Consider the following 24,919-nt stretch of genomic DNA (forward strand, 5'->3'; position numbering starts at 1 on the left):
AATTAATCAGATATATCAGCAAAATTACAATTTCCCCCTTGTAGTTTGGCAAGTTTTACTGGATACTGCAATGAAGAGTTAATAATAAAATAATAAAGGGTAAATTTCAAATACCATTACTGTAGTTTCACACTTTTTCACTTTAGTACCTTGTATCAATTTAGTATTCTGTCGTTTTATTTTTTTTTTCTTTTCGTCAGCCCCTTCGTTAACTTTTTGTTAAATTATATACAAAAAACTTCAGATACCCCATCTATAGTTTATCGAATATTCGCTTTAGTGTCTATTAGTTTTAACTTTGTCACTGATTTAACGAAAAAATTAATAGAAGAGAATAACAAAAAGATATGAAAGTAATACATTTTAAATCACATTGTATTAAAGTGGGAAAGTGTGAAACCACATCAATGATATTTTAAGTATTTTCTAAAATAAAATGCTCTCCAAGATGTCCTATAAAAAAAAATCACTATTCTACATCTTTTTTAGGGGATTATATCTAATAAATCCTCAAAAATTTTAGAAATATCTAATATACTCTTGGTTGACCAAAATATCCTCATTGATTTTCGAACATCTCTTCAAATATTCCAAACCCCCCAGATTTGCTAATGTGAATTGGGGTGTAGAAGAGTACTCTGATAATTTTAGAATAAATTTAAAAATTTAGAATAATAGTCTTAAGCAAAAGCCTTTTTTTCTTAAAACTACTAAAACCAAAAACTTCAAATAAAAATTTTTGCATTTCTTTTTTCTATTAATACAAAAGTTTCAGGCTTTCTAATTACCAAATGTCCTATTATATAAAGGTGCATATAAGAGTTAAAAGCAGAAACAGAACCAGATAAGCTGGCCAATTAATTACCAAAAAGCATTATTATTTTATGGCTAAATTACAGAAAACTTTACTGTCAAAATCCGATTTTTTACTTTTCTCCCATGTCATTTAAAAATCTATACTTTGCCCCCTTGTAAAATAAAAAATATTCACAGAAGGGTACAGTGTGAACTGTGATGATAAAATGACCATTTTGCCCCTCGCCATGTTCACAGAAGAGAAGACTGAGGGCATTTTTGACATAAAAAAAATATATAATAATATTTTATAAACGAAACCCTAACGGCTTACTAACGGAAGAGGGTTTTCATTTTATAAGGGGGCAGAGTGTAGATTTTTAAATGACAGAAAAAAAAGTAAAAAAGTCGAATTTTGACAGGGAAGTTTTATGTAATTTAGCCTTATTTTATACTTCATTATAAAACTAAATATGCCTTAAAATTTGGAAATGAGCATAGTGTATTAAAAATCCTTAATTAACCTTAATTAGTATGGCACCTCAACTTGTACTCCTCACGTACCCATAAATATACTTTTGTTGACTTTAGTAAATTAGAACATAACAAGTCAAACATAACAGTTATTGTACATGATAATATATATGAATACCATCTCCTTAGATATAGTTCAAATAGTTTATGTATAATATATAAATATTAGGAGCCAGCTTTGCTCCAGCTCTAGCATTGAAATATTGAATACACCTGATTTTTTCTTTTCTTTTCTTTTTGTTTTTTGTTTTTTGTTTTTGTTTTTTTGATCTACTTGGCTTATTTTGATATTCTATATTAAGGTCTTTGAAAGCTCTTATATAATACAGCCAATATATAGAGGCTATAGTAGTAGTTGTCGCTCTCCAAGATCATAAGACTCATCGATCCTATTTTTAAAAAATAGTAATATTTAAAATAAAAAAACTCACTAAAAGCCAATAATGATGAGAAAAGCAAAGATGAATTCTATGGGAGTTGCAAAGAGAAAAGAAACTTAGAATTAATAGTGATGCAGCTATATTATATATAGTCATGGATGCTTTAATTTGTCTAAGAGAAATGCTATATGTGTTGTTCTCTTGCGATAATGATATGCTGATATATTAAGTACAAATTATTTTACACTGTAATATAAGTTAGCATATAATGATCAACTGTTAATAAGGATCACCCAAATGAATGGAGCTTAATTAATTTGGTTGTTCACATTAATTGGTTAATATGCAAAATAAAAGGGAAGCCACACAAATTGCCTTCCCATTGAGGCAACATATATGTAGGAGTTTGTGGTGTTTGATGAGTGTACATGGATCGTGCTAAATCACTTATTCACTACATTACTAAATTAACTTCGTTCATTTTTAGAAATGAATTTAGCTGAAAATATGAAACAACTAGTTAAATTTCAAACTTGAAATCTCGGATATCAATCATTATGTTTTTTACAATTTGTGTTAGGAACGGTCGGTTAATTTAATTACTGTACAGCTAAATGTGCAAAGTTGTGGAAAAGTAGGATTCTACATGGGACTAAATATGTTTTTAATCTAAATGCAAGTTTGTGCGCGATAACAAATACAAAACCCCATGAGAGAGAGAGAGAGAGAGAGAGAGAGAGAGAGAGAGAGAGAGGGGCATATATACCTTATTAGGTTTGGTATATTCTGGGGAAGTAGCTTGAGTTCCCATGGCTCTCAAAAATGGCCCAAAACACCACAAAGAGAGAGAGAGAGAGAGAGAGAGAGAGAGAGAGAGAGAGTGAGAGAGTAGGATGGTTGTGGAAATATAAGAGGAGAGGGGATTAATGGATATATATATATACACACACACACACACACATGCACACACACACACACACACACACACACATACACCCTAACTAATTAACTATAATAGCTAAGAAGAGGAATTTTAGAGAAGGATATGTATATACATATAAATAACTAAGATTAATTAATTAAGAATTGAGTGGCCATCTTGTTCTCATTGAAGGTGATGTACAGCTAAGTTGACTTCAGAGAGCGAGAGAGAGAGAGAGAGAGAGAGAGAGAGAGAGAGAGAGAGAGAGAGAGAGACATAAAGCAAAAATTCTAATAGCAATATATTGAACAAGATTTAATTATCTGTTATATCTAACCAACTAACTATTAAAAGATAAATATGATGAAAATAAATCTAAACTTATCAAAAATATTGGATTATTTATCATCATCCTCCCTTAACCCAATTTCTTGCATTCCGAGTAGCTTTCGTAGTTTCATAAAATTTTCCGATGTCAACAGCTTCATAAGTATATCAGCAACTTGATTCTTTCTTGCATTCCGAGTAACTTTCGTAGTTTTATAAGATTTTCCAATGTCAACGGCTTCCTAAGTATATCAGCAACTTGATTCTCGCTTCTGCAAAAGANAGAGAGAGAGAGAGAGAGAGAGAGAGAGAGAGAGAGAGAGAGAGGGAGAGAGAGACATTAAAACCTTGCCCCCACTCCGTGTACTCCGCAAACTCTTTCTCATACACATCTAAATTTATCATGTAGTAAAAAGATTTATGTTATATTTTTGTAGGGTAAAAATATATTCTACATATATATATGTCGGCTTCAAAAAGTTGAAAAATGTTGTTTATATGAACTTCCAATTTGTTTTAATTTTGTGAAGTTCCATAACTAGCTTTATATAACTTTGAGGCAATTATTATCTTGATGCCTTATTTCTTATTTTAGAATAACTACTAACTTTAAAATTCATGTTTATTTTGTGACACTTTTTAAATCTTAATTTATTATAACTTATGGCTTAAGCTTTTAAAATTATTATAATCAGATCTTAAAATTCAATTTAATTGACTCAGTATTGACGCATTGCTGATGTAAATCTAATGTAACATCTTAGTAACCTAGATATCACCAATCATTTTATATTACCGCTATATTAATATTCAGTCAACTAAATTTTATTATAGGACTTGATTATAGTAATTCTAAAAGTTTGAGCGAAAAAATTTTACTAAATTAAAATTTGAAGACTAAAATGTTACCAATGGTATAGGTTGGGAACCAAACGTTACTGATGTGTTTATATTTTAGCTGGGTATAATTGAGTCAAAGTTAGAGGACCCATATACTTTTCCACAGGGTCTTATATGGGGAACAGTGTGGACACATGGATATTAAATGATGTGAGAGAACTAAGAGGGAAGTAAATTAATTTCCTACAATTACGCTAACTTTTAGCATAATTAATAATTAATTCACACTGTTTGATACACGCGGCATGGATTAACTCTGTTAATATACAACATAGCTGATTATTTTTGGGTAAATATGCATAGAAGCCTCTCAACTATAGGAGAATTATTGCATGTACTAGCTAGGTGTCCTTGAATTTAGCGGTGGCAATCCAGCTTGTTGTTCACGAGCCAGTCTGAACATCAAGTTCCGCTCAAAATGATCTTGAGATCGGAGCACGAGCTGAACACGAATTGGAATCAGCTTGCTCATGTTTGGCTCAATAGCAACTTGAATACATATATTTTATATTTATATAATTTATTTAATTTTTATTTATATATATAAATAAATAATTATATATTTATATATATATATATATATATATATATTATTTGATTTTTAGTCAACAAAACATAATAAAGCCTAGTTTAATTATAAAAGAATTCATTTCTATATAAAGGCAAAGTCTAATGAATAAGATTTTATAAATTATTTTTTTATTTATATCTAATTTAATTTATTTAACTTATTGTTCATTGGCCGGCTCGTAAACCAGCTCGTGCCAAACATGAGCTGAATTTTTCAACTCGATATTTTAACGAGGCATATTTTAACGAGGCAGTTCGCTCGTGTTCGGCTCGCGCAATTCAAAAGTTAGAGTTGGGCAATTTTTAGTTTCATAATGGATGCTTTTAAGAGCCAGATTTAATCTGTCGAACCCATAAGGCCATATTTTTTTTTCGCACTCACATGTCGCTTAATAATTGGCTTAGGAGCTATGTAATGCGTCGGTTAAATTTCATTTCCATATAGAACAAGTATGCAGTACGAGATTGAAATTGAAAAATGTTAAAAGCTCAATGGTGCAATTAATTTTGAAACAAACAAATTAAGGTTAGAAATCAATGGTGCAATTAATTGAAAGAAAATGTATGATAATGGTTAGTTAAAAAAGAAAAAAAAAAGAAGTAAAAAAAAAAGGATACGGTAAAATTTTAGTGAAACATCCATTCTTTAAATGGGATTAGGTCGAATAAATGATTAGGTTGACTAAAGACTCTTGTAGTGTTTGGTTGGGGAACAAGGGGGGGAATAAGCCCTTGTTCCCCCCTTTGTTCCCAAACGCTATGTTTGGCTTCCGGGAACAGTAGTTTTCGGGAATCTGGAACTAGCTGGTATAAGGCTGGAACTGCTGTTCCACCCGTTTCCTGGAACAAGCTTGTTCTTTGATGAGAACAAGATTAATTAAAATCTAAATTTAATTTTAATGGCAGTAAATTATTAATTAATCTAATTAATATATTTAAATTATTATTCAGGATTTTTAATAATTAAATAGTTAAATAATTTATTATTTATAATTAATTATTAATAATTAATAATATTTATTAATTTTTTATTAATAATTATTAATAATTATTAATAATTATTATTCGTAATGATAATCGATATTATTATTAATATATTATTTATAATTAATAATTAATAATTAATATTATTATTTATTAATAATTAATTAATAATTATTATTCTTAATAATTAGATAATCGATGTTATTATTAATTTATTATTTATAATTAATTATTAATAATTATTATTATTATTTATTAATAAATATTAATATTAATTATTATTAATAATTAGATAATCAATATTATTAATAATTTATTATTTATAATTAATTAATAAGAATAATTAATAATTATTATTATTTATTAATAATTANATATTTTTTTTTCGCACTCACATGTCGCTTAATAATTGGCTTAGGAGCTATGTAATGCGTCGGTGCAATTAATTTTGAAACAAACAAATTAAGGTTAGAAATCAATGGTGCAATTAATTGAAAGAAAATGTATGATAATGGTTAGTTAAAAAAGAAAAAAAAAAGAAGTAAAAAAAAATGGATATGGTAAAATTTTAGTGAAACATCCATTCTTTAAATGGGGTTAGGTCGAATAAATGATTAGGTTGACTAAAGACTCTTGGAATCTTATAAAGTAAAACACCAAAAAAAAAAAAAAAAAACTAAAAATCCTATTTAAAAAGATACTTTTATTCACAAGATTCCTCTAGGTGGAAAGTAATTAAAATTAAATCAAGAAGTAACAAAATTCTCCCACTCCACTATCAATATCATAAATTAGTGCTTATATAATAATGAACTAATTTAGGCTTAGTTTGGTATTGAGGTCTATTTAACGCTATTAGATAGAATGGAATTGAGAAAAAGCATATAGGGATACACTTCTGCGTTCTCCGATGAAACCGCAGAAAATATATCGTAAACCGCAATATGTGTAATGCAATATTACGTACGGAAACAAATAGGATATTTTTATATCGTCGTTTCTCACTACACGTAACACAATCTTCCTACAATTCTAAACGAAGTCTTAATATAAGTAATTTTTAAAAATATATATATTAAGTTTATTTATAAATGGAGAAAGGATCATAATGAAATTTTTATAACCGTTGGATTTAGACATTGATCATAGGCAAACCGCCCTGCAATTTAGGCAGATTATAGGGGCCAGTTGGCAACTTGTGACTTAAATAACAATGTTTGGCTTTCAAGGCAAGTACTACTTGCAAAATATTCCAATATTGTTACAAGTGTAGTGCAAATTATACATAACGTGTAGGCCCTAAGATTGAGAAATTGTTTCTGCACATGGTATACCGTCGATAACTTATCTGAAGTATGAATTCTTCTGAATCTTGCTGCACGATCGTTCAAAATTTTGATTTTACTATCCAATCTTCCAATTTGTTTAACTTGAGTCGGTCGGCGGTATTCTGACTTCAAGATTAGAAATATATTAACATTTAATCACTTCTATGCTAGCAATATATTAATATTTAATCAACTAAATTAGATTATAAATTTTGATTATAATAATTCTGAAAGTTCGAATCAGATACTATAACAAATTAAAGTTTGAGAATCAAGGCGTTGCATACCTCTTAGTTTGAGGATCAAACGTGCAATTTACTTATTAAAGAAAAAAAATATTATGAGACTAAGTGAACAACAACTACACAATATTATCCTCGTTACTTAGAGCAGTTTGTTGATATTCCGACTATTAGAGAACCAATTTCGAATTCAAATCTCGCTTCGAGTAGAAATATTACGTGCGTTGTCGGCCACGTACTACCACCATATACTTCTTTAAAAAGAAAGACTAAATGACAAAATCTACAATGTCAGTGGGGCAACTTGCAATTTTAAAAGAAGGTTGACTTTGACCTCAAAGTCAAACGAACTTATCAATATGACGTTCCGCGTTTCCTAAGAAAAAGCGGCGACGAGTTATTTGACTTGTCCAAACCAAAAAATAAAAAAATAAAATAAAATCAATTGATTTCAAATATTTGAATTTTAACTTTTATTTAACTCTGAAATAAAAAATGATCTAATCCCATTTAGGGCTCAATTCGGCTAAAAATTTTGGACTGATTCGTTTCAGAGTAAACCACTTAAAATTCTATTTTACAAATAACTCGCCTTTCTCTACATTCATCACTCTCCTCTTTCTAAAAATTCATGGTGTTAATTTTTAGATGATTCGTTATTTCAATGCAATTCAATTTTATTATTTATTTTTATTCTAATCCTGAACCAAATTTGTCCTAAAATACGTGCGCACTCCACAGGCAAAGTCCTCTCTCTATTATAAATAAAAGACCAATTTTGAATTTGAAACACTAATTAAGTTGGGTGGTTTGTGGGCGACTTCTCATATTATTCTAAAAACCAAAAAAAAAATGCTAATAATGAAAAGTTGTGTCTAAAAGGAAAACACTAGTGGCCAATTTGTTGTGTGGATTGCCTTTTAGTTTCTTAAAATTTTAATTTATTTGTACTTGAGTTCTCAAACTAGTAACAGTTTGATTAGAGTTTGATAAGAATAAAAATCACTTTATCTTTAAAATGGATATTATTTATATTTAAAATAGTAGAGCCTCATAGAACTCTTTCTACATTTCTTTGTTCTTATACATACATACATACATACATTCGAAGAGAGCGAAAAAGAAGGGTATTTTTCTTCGAAAATTATAAAATCAGAGTTTTCAATTAAAAATCCAAAAAATATTAGGAATTAGTATCGCGAAAATCATTTTCTATTTAGAGTAAATATGTTGTTTTTGGTGCACACATTCCCACCCCATGATTGTGATGACCATGATCAAGAAATGTTAATGACCTACACTATAGTATATATAGTATTATTGTTTTACAATAAAAATTGGGTGTATAAACCGACTGTCCCTAGAGCAAGTGGCAAAGGACTTGGTGGTTGGTACCCGAGGTTCCAAGTTCGAATCCTAGTTGATTCACATTTTCAGCTAAATTTATTTCTAAATAAAATAAACGAAGCGGGTAGCGTGTTATCTATCTCTCAAAACAAAAATTAGGTGTATAAATCAAGGGAATAGATAATTACAAAACAAGTTATTTTCTTTTTTTTTTCTTTTTTTTGAGATAAAGTTAGTACGTTACTCGCTTCATTCATTGAAAGTATGAATTAAGCTACAAGGATGAGGCAACTATAGGCCTCAAGCAAGGTGGGCGGAAAACAAAAAATAAAAAATAAAAAATAAAAAAAAAGTTATTTATATGAGATAAATTGATCCCACGGGTACTTAAACTATTTGATTTTGCTGACAGCTAATAGGGGGTTCGTCGAAGTCCTCCAAAAGATCACATTGTTTCTTACCTCCCAAATAACCCACCAGCAAGCTATAAATCCAGTCAGTCCGTCGCTCTGTGTCTGACGCCCTTTTCTAATCTTCCACATATTCCAGACCAATTTCACGTCGTTTCCACTACTCTTGGACTGGATGCCGTCTAAGATTATCACTATTAGGAATCTACTAAACACGTACTGTGTGAATAAATAGTCTACTAAACAAAAAAGCAGAAGATATTTTAGATATTTAATAGTGCATGACCTTAAAGATGGTCGTTGTGTCGCGTCTTTATTCGAATATTAATATTTTTCTTTAAAAGAAAAAGAATGATAAGGCATCGGATAAGTCGACGGAAGGTTCGAGAATTGGGAGTTTCTGTCACTTCGCATTTTATTCAGATATTAGTGCCCTTAACTATCAACAAGATGTTGCATCATTTGAAATTCCCACGCAAAAAGAAAAAAAAAAAAAGGATTGAATTTTCTCATGAGGCAATGACGAAGAAAGAATACGGAGTAAGAAGAAGCACAACATTCTCAGATAAAGTAATGGTGTGAGATGTTCTAAACAAGTTAATTACAGAGCCCTACAAATTGATGCATGTTTTCTTTTTTATTTTCCTTTTTTTTTTGGCTTGTTATTTTTGAATTAGGTTTATTATGTGGAACATCAAGCAAATTAATTAATTACTCCTGCAAAATGTTCGGAAATTATATTAGAAATTTCAGAGTGTGTGAAAGAGGAAGAACAAATTAAAAGTGGTCTTAGTTTCGATTATTGGATACACTCACCAAAACTTGCACAAAAAATGGTCTCTAGTTTATGTTCTCACAATCCGTTTAGTATCATGAGGTTCATATAATGTTAATAAATATATAAAACATTAGAGCAAAATATTATAAGAATATATTTATGTATTTTAGAAACCGCATAAAGTATATTTTAGTCGAATTATTAAGATACGTGAAATAAAATATTATATTCTTTTCATACTTTTCCATTTCAAATAAGACAGTTTTTTCGCAATCGTAAAATAAGATTTTTTTTTAGAATTTTAGTTAAAAAAAAACCACCCTTTTCAAGCTTTTATTAGTTAAAAAATAATTAATACGACAAATAAAGAATAAAACTCTAAAGTTTATACTCATTCTAAAACAAAATTTCGAACATTGCTCGACCGCAATTATATCTGTTAAATTAAATTTTAAATAGTAATCATTATTATTAGATAATAAGCGTGTGGTTCTATTACATGATTTGTGGAGACACTCCACCTTTGTGTTTTTTTTTTTTTTTTCTTATTTTTGGGTTTGTTTTCTTATGGAAGTTCGAGGAACCATCACAATTAATAAACGTAGGAATTTGATAGATAGGGAGTCAGGGTTCACACCGGTCAAAGTCAATGGATTGTATTCTTTTTGACTCAGTAGTTTCCTGGAAATGCCGTGCTCTTTCGTGGACTTGTCGCGATGTACGTACCCGATGTACCATACCCATTTAACCTTTTTCTTTTTTTTTTTTTCGAACTCTTGAAAATTTATATTTTGTTCTCTTAAAAATTAAAAAATATTCACTTGGAATTCTACCGTTAATATTTCATTAAAGTTCTGTTTATATTCTATTATAATATATATTTTATACTCAAAATATTCTTAAAATTTTCATCTCAGATGAGTCACTTTTTTCCTAACTGATGTTCTCGACCGCACCGCCTTAACCTCACCACCCCTCTATCCGTGCCCACACACACGCCCTTATCCTCCTCTGCCGCCTCACCCTCGTCCTCACCCACCTCTCCGTCCACGTCCATCTCGATCTCCTCCTACAGTCACCGAAATAGAGGAGCAACGAGGGTGCTGGAGGAGCGCGAGAGTAGGTGGAGAAAATGGAGTCGGAGCTTGGATCGAGGGAGGCAGGATTGGAGAGGAGGCGAAGAGGATGAGGGGCAATTTGGTCATTTTGTTATCAGAGTTAACACTGTACTCCCAGAACATTTTTTATTTTTTAAAGAGGCAAAATATAAATTTTTGAATGATTGAGGAGTAAACTGAAAAATCAGGTTTTGATAGAATTTTTTTGTAATTTAGCCTAGTTATAATTATACTGTAGTTATATATATATATATATNTTAGTTTCGATTATTGGATACACTCACCAAAACTTGCACAAAAAATGGTCTCTAGTTTATGTTCTCACAATCCGTTTAGTATCATGAGGTTCATATATTGTTAATGAATATATAAAACATTAGAGCAAAATATTATAAGAATATATTTATGTATTTTAGAAACCGCAGAAAGTATATTTTAGTCGAATTATTAAGATACGTGAAATAAAATATTATATTCTTTTCATACTTTTCCATTTCAAATAAGACAGTTTTTTCGCAATCGTAAAATAAGATTTTTTTTTAGAATTTTAGTTAAAAAAAAACCACCCTTTTCAAGCTTTTATTAGTTAAAAAATAATTAATACAACAAATAAAGAATAAAACTCTAAAGTTTATACTCATTCTAAAACAAAATTTNTGATATATTTGAATTCAACTGCTACAATTGAAACTGTACGAGGATACCCAACTACCACTACATTTAAATTGACTGTATTTCCAACTGCAACAGTTAGGAAAAATAACTTTAAACAAGAGAGTAAGTCTACCTCCTTAATTACATTTTAAATCAAATATAGATTTTTTATATTCGAGGTAATCTTATCACAATATATATAAAATAATAAAATTTTACAAACATACTTCTCACTACATGCAATCAAACAAATCGTTGACAATTGTAGTACTTTTTATTACATTCATCCAAACGAGATAAACATAGTTGTAAGTGTTGCATCTCGGACGACGCTGCATTTCACATTGTATAAAACCAAACGTCCCCTTGGAATCTGTTTGTTTCACCGAAAGCAGAAAGGGGTGGTATCACTTTCGGTCATAAATACTTACTTTTGTTGTTTGATTTATAGTAACTTTATATTTGGTTGAAGTTAATTACGAAAAAAGTATAAGAAAATTAATGATAAAATATGAATCTTTCTCTCATGCCTTTAGTTTTTATATCATTCATTTTCTGACAAATAAATAATAAAACAGGTGGAATATCGGTCCTACAGCTATACAAGCAAATGGCCTAGCAAAAGTAATTTTTGTCTTAACTTTAGTTCACTTGAAAGTCTACTTCAAATTTTGAAGCATATATAAGCCCATACGAGTCAATGAGAAATTTATAAAATTGAAATCAATTCATTTTGCGTGCAAAAGGAAGTAATTTTTTGAGAAAAAGATAGCACGCTACCTGCTTCTTTCATTAAGTGACTTTAGCTACATAAAACGAGGTAGCCAAGGCCTCGAGGGGCAACAAAAAAAAACGGAGACAGCAAAAAAACAAAAAAAGAAGTGTAAAGACGAAAACACGAAAAGACGAAAACATGCGTCAAAGGAAGGAAGCAACAAATATCACCCTCACCCAACTCTATAGAAATTGGCCCACTCTTTCATTAGTACTTCGACACGATGGGTAGTAGAGATAGCGTTCATTGGTAACTTTCGAAAAATTACGTTATTTTTTTCACACCAGATCAACCACCACATGGCTGCCACGAGTATCTGAGCTTTCGCAGTGTCAGCCAGTGACCCCTTTCCTGACAACTCCTTCCAGGCGGTAGTGACGTCCTCAGTGGAGGGTGAAACGTGAGAGTCTTTGAGGAGCGAAAAAAATATGAACTTGCTAACTACACATCCAACCAACAAGTGATCAACTGTTTCCAGACTATCGGCACACAAGACACACTAGTTATTTCCTGACCATCTCCTTTTAAGCAGATTGCCCGCAGTAGGCAATCTTTCTTTTAAGGTTAACCAGAGAAAAATTTTGACTTTTGTCGGAATTTGCAATTTCCAAATGGCAGGCGTTGCAAAATGAAATAATTGAGACACAAAATGAAATGGTTGCATCTTCTCCATAATACAAAAGGCGACAGATGCTTTAGCTCTAAATATTTTTGTCACCGCCAGTAATTGGACCAATATGTTGTAAATTAAATTCTCTACTCTCTTGTACCCCTTGGTAGATGTTAATTTCGTCCACGTACCACTTTTATGCATTTTTTAAAAAATATAATTGGGCACCACGTCCAATTACTATTTTTTCAACAAATAATAATGTACCGATTTGTTGATTTATACTGTATAAGTCGATAGTAAACTTTTGTAGCTTATTTTAGCGACGATGTCCAAAAACCTCCTAATATTTTATTTTATTCTTTCTTTCTGAATGGAAGAACCAAAATAAATAAATAAATAAAAACCCTCATTTCTCCCCTTTAAATTCGGAGTTTGACCCAAATGTGACCGTTAAGACCGTTACTCTGACCATTTCAAATATGACCAAATTTGGTGGGAAATGGATTCCCTATACCTCAACTATATATAAAAGAGCTTGTAGGGGTTTCTATAAAGAACAATACAATAAAATAACAAGCCTTAGTCTCTCTCTCTCTCTCTCTCTCTCTCCTTGTTCTCCTACAGCTGCTGCTCCAATGGCTTCTTCCACCATGAAAAGATGGTTGAGGCCTGAGGTAATTAACCGTCTCCGCTTCGCCCGCCAAGTGTTTGTTGTTTCGTCTCAATCGAGAGGAGTTACTGCTTGTTTCTGGTTGTTACTGCTCACCGCATTACAGAATCAAAAACTAATCTATTAGTTTACGATAATTGTAGAGGCCCCATATGTTGAAAATTGCAAGTTTTGGACATCAGTTTCTTGTGATATTTATTCGCAGATCATTTAGATATTTTAGACCATATCTAGCAGATTACTTTGTATTTTAAGATGCCTATAATTGTTGTTTCCGCACGGCTGTTCTCGATGTTTAATTTTGTTTTGTGGTTGATATTGTTATTGAAAACCCATACCTAGTTCTCTAAAAGAAAAAAGAAGATAAACGATTCATGATAACATCTGCCAATCATGATTTATTCAGATATTGCCTATTGTGCCTATTTTTAGATCTTATTCTGAGATAAAAATGCTTCCATTGTTTTCGAAATCCCTTTTGAATGTGCAGGTGTATCCACTCTTCGCAGCGGTTGGCACCGCGGTTGGCATCTGCGGTATGCAGCTGATTCGGAACATCACTACCAACCCGGAAGTGAGGTATTTATATGTATATTTCTTCTTATAACATCATTTGATCTCACGAGTTTAAAATTAGGTCTGTTTGGATGTTCCATATCATGTCAAGCATACGTTAATTGGTCGGCGAGGAGTATGAAAAGATGTCTACAATTGCATAGGATGTGGAGCATGTCGCCTTTTTTTTCTGAATCTGTTTTCATCGACAGGGTAACCAAACAAAACCGAGCAGCAGGAGTTCTTGAAAATTTCGTAGAGGGAGAGAGATACGCAGAACACGGGCTCAGGAAGTTCGTGCGCAACAAATCCCCTGAGATCATGCCGTCCGTGAATGGCTACTTCTCAAATCCAAAATAGGAGATTATTTTCAGAAGAATTTCATTTTCTGAGATTCAAACTTGTGTTGTATTATCAGGTTGAGTAAGTATGGCTCCACTGTGAAATTGTACATGATCTCAGTGATATTTTTTGAAATAAAGGTTTGTTGCGAATGGCTCAGCAGTAGTCTTAAGAACATACAAGTAAATGCTTCGGCATTAGTGAATCGATATAAGAATTAAACTTCAAAAATCAGATGTAATTAACTTGTTACTTGAATTACAAGACTTTTGTACGATGTTAGCGCGACTGTATACATGTTTATCATTGACTAACTCATAGAATGATATTCACAGCTATGGAAACAATCTCCTGCCTCTGTTACTTTTCATGTAAGTTCCGATTGATGATCACATTTTGACCTTCCGATAAACTCCATTACTAGCCTCAAAAAAGCTGATGTTTTATCTCCAAGTAGGTGAGAAGGAGAATCGAACTCCAAGATTCTCCCTGTATCGGATAAAAAGAGATGAAAAGTCGGATTAGTTGCAACCATAATGCACTATTCTCTTTAAATTTATATATGTTTGTGAGAAACTTTTAACTTTTTTCTTCTTTCTTGTTGCCGATGATCCTTAACTTCAAAGAATCAGCATTTCGACAACAAAAGAGAAAGAAAAGTATGAGCTCGCATATGCACATGCATGTACGCATTAAGAGCGAATGAATGTATCGAAGGATTGTCTTGCATACCATCCTCGAGTACGAGAACAAGGTCGCTGTCGATGACAGTGGGTATGCGGTGCGCGACGGTGATGACCGTGCAATTATTCGTCTCACGTCGTATGGTGCTCTGAATGAGATTGTCAGTCACAGCGTCTACAGAGGCGGTAGCTTCGTCCAGCACGAGAATCTTCCTCTTCATTAGCAACACCCTTGCCAAGCACACAAGCTGTCTCTGCCCCACACTCCAGTTCTCCCCATCTTCTACAACTGCAATGCAAATCCATTTCTTTAGTAACACCAACTACACAGAGAAGAACAGTAGTGTAAATTAGCCCTAGTTTTTGAATTGAGTTGTTCCCGATCACCTGGCGCATCCAGCAAGCTCTTATCTTCCTTCACTATTTCATCGAGACGGCACTTCCGCAGAACCTGAAAAGTTACGAATTTAAAGAAAATAAGTTTTTGAGGAGCGCATACTAGATTACGATTCTAAATTATCACCACATCTGTTTACCTCCCAGATTTCCAAATCAGAGTGCTGCTGTAGGGGATCCAGGTTAGTTCTCAGAGTTCCTTGAAAGAGTGTTGGTTCTTGGGGTATTATGCTCAACTTGGACCTCAAATCATGCAAACCTAGTCGCGTAATGTCCGTCCTGTCGATCAGTATCCTTCCTTCTGTCGGCTCTACCACTCTGAATAGAGTTTGTATCAGTGTGGATTTGCCGCTACCTGTTCTACCAACCACTCCAATTTTCTTCTCCGCGGGGAAGGTGCAACTTATACCTTTGAGAACCATGGGAAGGCTAGGACTGTACTGAACATGGAGATTATCAAGCTCAATTGTTCCATATTTAGGCCACTGTTCCGCAGGTCGGCAATCCTCGATAACTAGTGGAGCCTCACTTGGTATGTTAGATAGTTGAAGAATCCTCTCTACGGATATCATCTTGTTCTCTACATTACACAGGTTCCATATCACCCAGGCCTGTAGCACATTTAGATTCAGTCCGTAGGTCGCCGCGAGCCCCGCGAGGCCTGTGAACACATAACATTACTCATGACTCACTCTAACCTTTAATGACATGAATTAGTACTTATCGAAGTGGATTGCTCTTCTTATGGGAACTTACTAGGATCGACAGAATTCCTCGGTATCGAGACTAGAATGATGAGGAGAAGAAAGAAGACGAGGTTAAAGAGGAAGTTGATGCGGACGCTTAGCCACTCCATGGTCGCGGAATTGTGGAAGGTGACGCGAGAGTAGTCGTCTATTAACTTGAGGTTCTTCGCAACAAATCTATCTTCTTGATTGAAGCAGCGAATGGTTGCGGCTCCTGCGACAGATTCCGAGAAATGGTGGAGGATTGGAGCCTTTCTGATGCCTGCCATTCTCGCCAGTTCTCGAGCAGCGCAGATGTAGTAATTCTGCCGAGAATTCATAAACATTAGGCCTCCCTTTCTATATGAAAAGAAAGAAAAAATAATACTACACAAGTAATTATCTTAAGATCATAGAAAAAGTTTGGCATACCTGATACCATATGGAGATTGTGAGAACAATGATAAAAAGAATGAACACAGGCCACGCGACTTGAGACATAAGAATAATGATGCTCAGGAGCTGAACAAGCGCAAATACCAGTCCTGCCAACCTGTAAGGGATGTCCGTATCGACTGTGCTCTGATCTGTTGACGACTGAGAGAGGTCGACAAAATGTTAGCTCTTAAAATCCCTAGATTTTCAAGTAACTTTTTTTTTAAAAAAAAATCCATGTGTTCATATAGTAAATTTTGCGATAAATAAGACAACAAATAGGTAAGTAACAGACCCTATTGAGGATTCGACTTGAGGGTGTGGAGTCAAAAAAGGAGATGGGCGCGCGAAAAATACATCTTGTCATGCTTAGGAAGAGCTGCTGCGCTGTTTCGATGGCGATTGTTGCTAGCAGAACTGCCCTTCCTAATATAAATACGGAGCTTCCGACCGACATCAGAACGAAGATTCCTATCAGCTTCTCTTTCGTAATTCCGTGTTCCTCCTCAGTAGCCCAAGCAATCCAATAATTACTACCCATCTGCAATGCCTGGAACAGGACCTGGCAAAGTAGAATAACTGGAACAAGAGCTCCTCTATACGCCGAAGTCACAAATGTGCGGTACACTTTCCATTTAACTCGTCCGTTTTCCCGTTCTTCCTCGCCCGTCGTATCAGAAAGTAGCTCTGAACACCTGATTTGGTTGGTCCGAGTTGATTCTTTGAGCTCCATTTGCTGCTTCTCATGTTTTCTCGTAAAAGAGACGCAGTCGTTCGGTGAAGTGACTTGACCCAAAGAGTGGCTATGCGCAGCCATTTGTCGCACGAGCTCTCCGTCGTTATCGGCTATAAGATCTTCGTACTTACCCGACTGGACGATCCTTCCCTCTCTCATTACCTGTTTTCGGAGGAAATCGACATAGAAAAGAATCCTTTAATTGTTGAATCAACTTCAAAATGATGAAGGAATCCTTCATATTACACAACCTTAGAGAACGAAAAAAGAAATTCAGATTTTACCAAAACAAGATCTGCTTCGCGCAAGAACTCGAGTTGATGAGTAACATAAATGACAGTCTTACTAGACATTAGCCCCATTAGGCATTCCTGCACAAGTTCAGACTCTATGTCAATTGTTTAATGCACAAAGAAGTAAAAAAAAACACTTTTAAAGAAAATAAATAGATATAACAAACATCTTTTTGTTACTTTTCAGAACTGTATTGTTATATATGCATAGCTGCAATATATGATCAGCAAGTTATGAGTTGCACCACTAAAAATCTTCCTGAGCAAAGTGACAACGGTCATCGCGCAGATCATGGTAGAACACACATTTATGCATGAATGTAATTACTTTAGAAGAACCAATTTAAGTTGATAATGTCTTCTGCTCAATTAAGGCTGATGAGACAGTCCTTCTGACAAATTTTCTTAATCAAGCTGAGCAAGTTGAAGGCTTTTAAGAGTTTAAAAGATTAGTGGCAGAGACCTGATTTAAACTAAATCTTAAACACAATATTAAATGTTTTTGAGTACTAGGTTAGTGGGTGCACACTTGTTGTTGTCATCTGACCACAGTTAGAAAATGGATAAAAATAGTGGATGGTCCCTGCACTATCTAGTCTAGATATTATATTGTAGTTCACACACTTTTCGCGTGCTTTCTTTCGGTTCCTAAATTTTCACATATATTCGCGCATTTAGTCCTTACAACTATCCAGATCATTTCAGATTTATGTATCAGCATAGTGACTAAAATGTTCAAGCAAAAAGTACGACGACGACGGGCGAAAAGGATATTTCATACCTTAAAGAGGTGTGATCCAGTGTGTGCATCCACAGCACTGAAAGGGTCATCCAAGAGAAGAACATCAGAATCACCATACACTGCTCTGGCTAGTTGGATCCTCTGCTTCTGCCCCCCACTCAGATTCACCCCCCTCTCCCCCACCACAACCAGGTCCCCTTTAGCCCACATGCCCACATCCTTATCCAGTGCACATCCCTCAAGCACTTGCTCATACAATCCCCTCTCCAGCACCTTCCCGAACAGCACATTCTCGCGCACCGTCCCCGTCTGAATCCACGCGACCTGCGGCACGTAGGCCCTCGACCCGAACACCTTACTTTCGGCACCACTCACTCGCGGAATCTCCCCGATGATGCTGCAAAGTAAGCTCGACTTTCCTGACCCGACTGGCCCGCAGACCGCCACCTTCTGCCCTCTCGTGATAGTTATCTTCTCGTCGATCTTGACGGTCGGCCTCTTCAAGTCTGAATTGGCCTGCCAGCTGTACTCTCCGGGCTCGATCTCTACTGCAACTTTCGAAGCCTTCTCACTGCGGCTGTATCTTTGTTTCTGTTTCTCTCCTCCTTTGATGAACTCCTGAATTCGATCTGTCGAGACTTTCGTTTGCGTCAGCATCGAAACTAGTTCAGGGAGGTTGTATATGGGTTCTTGTAGAATCCTAAAAGTGGCGAGAGCCGACAGAACCGTGCCAGACGATAGCGGCCTCTTCACCAATACGCAGACGCCGAAGGCTACTACGGAGACCAGCGTCGGCGAGGCCCAAAAGAGGAAGGCGACGGCGGAGCATGTGTAGAGATACCTCCTCAGCCAATTCCTCTCAGCATCTCTAAGCTGAAGAAGCTTGTTCAAGTAAGCAACCTCCCAGGAATGCAGCTTCAGGATCCTCATGCACTTTAGTCCCTCGGCTGTCGCCTTGATCCGCGCGTCCTTCGCCTCCATGATCTTGGAATGGAGGCTCTCTTGCGAACTCGCCAGCGGGGTGTTGCTCACCATTACTACAATGGTGGTCAAGAATGCCGAGAATGAGGCTGCGGCGCCGAGGTTACGATACAGAATGACTAGAGCAAGACAAATCTGGAAAGGAAGCAACCAGGCGCCGTGAATGTACAAAAAGAAGTCTCCGATCCTTTCGACGTCGACGTCGAGGAAGTTTATGATCTTCCCCGTGGCCGTGCCTGCGTGCGAGCTCTTGATCAGAAGAGACTTGTTGTAGATCGACGCCATCAGCGCCGCACGCATCCGAAAGCCGATTCGACGGGCTCCGAAGTACCACTGCCGCTGCGACAGCGACTCCACCGTCTTCGCGAGGAAGAAGAGGCAGGCAAGCATGTAGCCATAGCCATGCCCCCTTTTCGGGTCTTTACCGGAGAGAAGTTCCACAAAGTTGGTGATCAAGAGAGGACCCATGTAGGAACAAATTGTGTTGAGTCCTAATAACAAGTTGGAAAATAGAGTTAGAATTGTTTGAGAAGCTCCAACAATTGTGAAAAGTGTCAAGAATTATTGCCTGCAAAGATTGCATTTACGGCCAAAGGTTTCCAAACAGCGCGAAAAATTGCTCGTGGAAGCGGTGAGAAAAGCTCGGGCTTTTCACTCCGGAGAGACTCCTGCAACAAAGAATAGGCTCTCTCCGCGGTCTCCGACAGGGGAACTGTCGGAATGTGCCGGAGTTCGAGCCTTTCGGCCCTTCCTTTATCGAACACCGGATTCAGCCACCGAAATGTGAGGCGGCTCCACCAGCCGGCAGGGGAGAAGCCATCCACTGCAATGCCACTCCCTTCCTCCGACAGCAGCGGCCGCCGTAACTCCGAACTAGTCTTCGAAGGACTCATCAGAAAAGCGATGGAACAGGCGACGGCGGATAAAGGGAAGGACGCGAACTCGACGACGACGACGCTCGCGGAGCGGAAAATGGGTGGCAATGCTGCTCCTTCCACAAGGTGATACAGATAGAAGCAGATGAATAGGAATTTACACAAGGTACAGAACACCCACCAACAAACAAGGACTAAAGGCCATGTGGAATGCACTCCAGCACCTTTCTTGTTACAGTAAAGCGAAAACAGGGTCACCAAAATCCATGACAATGCCAACAAGATTACTGCCAATGAAATGGTCTTCTGCTTCAAGATCCCATGAACACAGAAACCCAGATAAGATAACGAAACTAACGCGTTACATGACACCGCGACTTTCGCGAAGATCGCGGCCTTTGTATCCTCTACTGCTCTTGAGCGGCAATCCTTTCGCGCAATCCTCGGCAATTCTACGAGGACCCAAGTCACCAACACTGAGAACACTAGTATGTGAATGTAGTCCAGTAATGTTAACATCTCTAATGACAATATATGTGGGTGTGAGAACATGATAAAACCCAAAAACTTAATCACCTGCATCAAAACATAACCATCAACTAACTAAACCTGTAATGGAAACTGAAAAAGAGGAGAGGCTAAAGTAGGAGCAGGTAACACTAACCAGTGAACTGTTGCATTAAAAAGAACCAATTTGAAAGGCTACTGTATAGTAGTAGTACGAGGGCCACTTTGAGAGGAGAGTAGTACTAGAGAGAGAGAACAGATAAAGTGAGGGGTGAAGAGAGAGAAAGTAGGATATATATTCATTACAGAATGTTAGGATATATATATAGAGTGAGGCTACTATGCTATCGGAAGCACGGAGCCTTCCGTGCTTCCAGCTCGTTTTCGATGTTGCGACTTTTGAATCGTCGATCGGCTCCGTTAAACTTGATTTAGAGTATTTGAAGTACCTAGAAAATAAATTTTATAATTTTACGATATCATTTGCCTAATGAACGAAGGGACTCAAAATCAACGGCTGAAAATAAAAATCTTACAAAATGTAATAATATGACATTAAAATTTTAAATCAAAGATATTGGCCTTGTTTTATATAGTATAAAGAATTTTCTATCAAAATTTCACGTGATTTTGATATTTCTACACCGTTAAACTTGCAAACGGCTCACTACGGCCATTGAAATTTGTTGATTTTGAGCCCATTCGATCACTAGGCAAATGATATCGAAAAATAATAAAATTTATTTTCTAGATACTCCAAATACTCTAGATCAAGTTTAACGGAGCCGATCGACGATTCGAAAGTCGCAACATCGAAAACGAGCTGGAAGCACGGAAGGCTCCGTGCTTCCGATAGCATAGTAGCCTCACTCTATATATATATCCTAACATTCTGTAATGAATATATATCCTACTTTCTCTCTCTTCACCCCTCACTTTATCTGTTCTCTCTCTCTAGTACTACTCTCCTCTCAAAGTGGCCCTCGTACTACTACTATACAGTAGCCTTTCAAATTGGTTCTTTTTAATGCAACAGTTCACTGGTTAGTGTTACCTGCTCCTACTTTAGCCTCTCCTCTTTTTCAGTTTCCATTACAGGTTTAGTTAGTTGATGGTTATGTTTTGATGCAGGTGATTAAGTTTTTGGGTTTTATCATGTTCTCACACCCACATATATTGTCATTAGAGATGTTAACATTACTGGNTTGGAAACTCTATCATTGAAAACAAATAGGTAGTAAAATTGCTCGTTTACTACTGATAGTATTATAGCCCAACTCTCTCTCTCTCTATATATATATATACTAATTCCATAAATATATATATATAGCTATATATGTGCAGTATTTGCTGTTCTTTTTGGACAATTATGTATGGAGTGAGGAGAGAGAGAAAGAGAGCACGTGATTTTGCAAGTTTGATTCCAAAGTTTGGGGGAATGGAATCTTTTCTATTTAAGTATATATCTCAGGATTATTCCACAGCCACAGGACAATTATTTATTTTCACATAAATTTAAGCTGAATATATGAAATATTAAAAATATTATTTTCTAACGGCTTACTTTTCAAAGAATAACAGCTGTCACACATTATTTATCTAACATGTTGAAGAAAATTACGTGTGCATCAAATTAATTCTTATCTAGATATTTATTTGATTCTGCATTGTAGAACACGATTCTTAGCATATTCTTTCTGCAGTAGAATCGAAAAGCTACCGCTACTGAAAGCGAAAAAAATAAAAATTCTCGAAAAGAACTCCCCAAACCATTATGTCAACAATGCATAGCATAAAATGTCATCATACATGAGTTAATGTTTCAATGAAAGAATTAACACAAATTGGCGTGTGAATATTATTGCACCAAAGGAGGAATAGAGGAAAAAGAAAGAGTGGAGGGAGAAAACGATATGTGTATATGTGCAGCAGTGCTTACACTTCAATGTTGGGTGGAGTGCGCTTCTCCTTTTTCCCCCTCCCTATTCTTCTTCATTTTGGTATTTTGGGGACCAGTTTGTGCATATATATATATATATAATTGGTGCTTTTACACAAGAGAAGTAATGGTGGAAACTCAAACATCTCATAATGGAAATGGAGGGATATAAAGAGAAAATCATGTAATTTTACTCCTTGCTTTAATTTGGTTAGATTTTTTATAAGAAGAATCTTGCTACTTAATTGATTTCCTTAGCAAAGTTTGGGGGCCTCATGTGAGAAATTCACTTAGTATTAAATTTCATAAAATATTAGAAACATATTTTATTTTAGTATGTATTTATTATTCTTTGTAATTTTCTAATATAGGCGCCCCTCGCGCTCTCCAGAATAGGTAAGGGAGGAGACAGATTAGTTGGACCTTCTCGTATAATTTCAACTTAACAATTAAATTCAAAATTTTTAATTGAAAAACTATATTTGAATTTATATACAAGTAAAAACTGTAATGCAATAATAACTATACATAGTCAAACAAATTTTTTTTTTTTTCAGAACATAACTTTATTGAAAAACTTTTTAATGAATTTTTGTTGAAATAGTTTGGTGATCCGTATAATTTATAAGTTTATTTTAATTTAAAAAGTTGTGACTTAACCATACAAATTAAAAAGTTAAAAATCTACAGGAGAGGAGTGGTTTGGTCGTGGACTCATCGTACGTGTAACCGCCATATCATTCTCTTTCGATTGAGGAATTCTATACTATAACACTTGCACCACGTCATCAATAACAAATCAATCACATTCTTTCTTTTCAATCAAAAGTATAATAAAAATATTTTTTTACAATCATGATGAGACATATATTTTTAAAAAAAAATATTTGATTGATTTGTTACGTCACGTCGTCAATATACCATTGCATTTTAGAAATTTTCCTTTGGATTCGATTCGCGCTCGTGTGAGGGGACGCGTCGGCACGTGTTCGCCCGGGCCATGCACGCGATCACGTGCGTCCACGTGGCACGTTCCGATTGGGCTATTCCGGCTCTTTTTCCGAAATATTCCTCGGCCCGGCTCGCTCTCTCTCTCTCATGCTGAAGCCGAGATTCTGGGTCCAGTTTTTGGTCTGAGACTACTGTTTTCAAGTAAACCATTTTCAAATAAAATAAATAATAAATTAATAATTGGTTATTACTTATTAAGGTTTAGTTTGTTATTGAACTCTATCTAATTCTATTAGATAAAATGGAATTGAGAAAAAAATATATAGGAATATGTTTCTGCGTTTTTCGATGAAACCGTAGAAAATATATCGTAACCGACTAATCGTAATATGCGGAATCCAATATTACGTATAAGGTATTTTTTCAACATTCTTTCTTACTGCACGTAATGCAATTTTTCTGTAATTCCAAACGAAGTCTAAATTAAAAATTATACTTAAAAAAAAAAAAACTTTTCATTTTTCTTAATTAAAAAAAGTTAAAATTACCGAATTAGCACATCGGCGCATCCTGACACATGTACTCTTTTGTACATCTACATCAGTAGAGTAGGCTTATTAGTATGGACAAAACTTGCCGAATGCATCAAAACTAGGTCGACCGATAAAAGATCCCTAACATAATGAATATTATATTGATTTTCGGTGTAAATTATTGGTCTAACAAAATCAGCATTCTGCCCTGTGGTAAGAGGTTAGATTGTCCAAGTTACGTTTGGAATGGCAAGAAATTGAGTGGGTCGAGTCATATTCGAAGTCATGTCAAGCTGATAGGCCGAGTCATAATCGAAACCCATAGACACTATGTCTGAACGCATTGAGTGAATTAGTTGTGTATTTCTAACTGTTCGAGTTTTGAAATTAATGGTTAACATCAACGATGTAAAATAAACTGCTTTCATCAATTATTTCAATTCCAAACAAATAAAAATTTAAGTTCTGCTTGCAATTGGGACAATTAAACAACCCAATTTGTCGCATTAATTTTGGCGCACAAAAATTTAGTGACTAAAATCACGCATCAAAAATTCAACAATCAAAGTTCAAAATTTGAGTTAATTACGGCCATAACGTGACTAGCGCAGCACTTCAAAATTCAACAATCTAACTACAAATTTTGAATTAGTGATACCCACAACTTACCTAACATTTTTTTTTTTATCGACATCTCTTTAACTACTAATTTTTTTATATATTATTATTATTATTTTTTTGTATGGGAGAGGTGGCATATTTTTCATAGAGTGGATTTTTTTTTTTTTTTAAGAAATAGGTGGCATGCTATTCGCTTCGTTTATTTCAAACTTAGCTAGAAATATAAATCAACTAAAATTCAAACTTAGAATCTCGGGT

General features: G+C 34.9%; 3 protein-coding genes across 4 annotated transcripts in view; 1 reads left to right on the forward strand and 2 right to left on the reverse strand.

Annotated features, from left to right (window-relative positions):
- LOC109706560 (lysine histidine transporter 1-like) overlaps window positions 1-24,919 on the reverse strand; it is a 59,749-nt gene that overhangs the window by 3,321 nt on the left and 31,509 nt on the right. The window contains exon 1 of one of the 2 annotated variants that reach the window (XM_020227480.1): window positions 2,476-2,692. The exons of the other annotated variant lie outside the window; for it this stretch is intronic. Within the exon in view, the coding sequence (XP_020083069.1) occupies window positions 2,476-2,520 (45 nt within the window). The 5' untranslated portion in view covers window positions 2,521-2,692. Of the gene's footprint in view, window positions 1-2,475; window positions 2,693-24,919 lie in introns of those variants that run through there. 2 annotated transcript variants of the gene reach the window in all.
- Window positions 13,142-14,403, forward strand: LOC109706571. Its single transcript, XM_020227497.1, has 3 exons — window positions 13,142-13,351; window positions 13,838-13,926; window positions 14,115-14,403. The coding sequence occupies exons 1-3, from the start codon at window positions 13,157-13,159 to the stop codon at window positions 14,260-14,262; spliced, it is 432 nt and encodes a 143-aa protein (XP_020083086.1). The 5' UTR covers window positions 13,142-13,156; the 3' UTR covers window positions 14,263-14,403.
- On the reverse strand, window positions 14,468-20,890 carry LOC109706515 (putative ABC transporter C family member 15). The gene is made up of 11 exons (XM_020227399.1): window positions 20,775-20,890; window positions 19,804-20,686; window positions 18,294-19,726; window positions 17,504-17,590; window positions 16,779-17,381; window positions 16,481-16,645; window positions 16,080-16,374; window positions 15,464-15,984; window positions 15,315-15,378; window positions 14,977-15,216; window positions 14,468-14,733 (listed from the first exon to the last, which is right to left on the reverse strand). Exons 2-11 carry the CDS (start codon window positions 20,660-20,662, stop codon window positions 14,612-14,614), a joined length of 4,389 nt encoding a protein of 1,462 aa, XP_020082988.1. The 5' UTR covers window positions 20,663-20,686; window positions 20,775-20,890; the 3' UTR covers window positions 14,468-14,611.

The sequence above is a fragment of the Ananas comosus genome, linkage group 1 (assembly GCF_001540865.1).
Source record: "Ananas comosus cultivar F153 linkage group 1, ASM154086v1, whole genome shotgun sequence".
NCBI lineage: Eukaryota > Viridiplantae > Streptophyta > Magnoliopsida > Poales > Bromeliaceae > Ananas > Ananas comosus.

Bases quoted from the DNA above. Each gene is read 5' to 3' on its own strand.
- LOC109706571 (XM_020227497.1), top strand. From the start codon at position 13,157: ATGACCAAATTTGGTGGGAAATGGATTCCCTATACCTCAACTATATAT. The intron at 13,352-13,837 runs GTAATTAACCGT...TTGAATGTGCAG, and splicing joins AAAGATGGTTGAGGCCTGAG to GTGTATCCACTCTTCGCAGC. The intron at 13,927-14,114 runs GTATTTATATGT...TTTCATCGACAG, and splicing joins ACTACCAACCCGGAAGTGAG to GGTAACCAAACAAAACCGAG.
- LOC109706515 (XM_020227399.1), bottom strand. From the start codon at position 20,662: ATGTTCTCACACCCACATATATTGTCATTAGAGATGTTAACATTACTG. The intron at 15,379-15,463 runs GTAAACAGATGT...GTAACTTTTCAG, and splicing joins CTGATTTGGAAATCTGGGAG to GTTCTGCGGAAGTGCCGTCT. The intron at 15,217-15,314 runs GTGATCGGGAAC...TTTGCATTGCAG, and splicing joins GAGCTTGCTGGATGCGCCAG to TTGTAGAAGATGGGGAGAAC.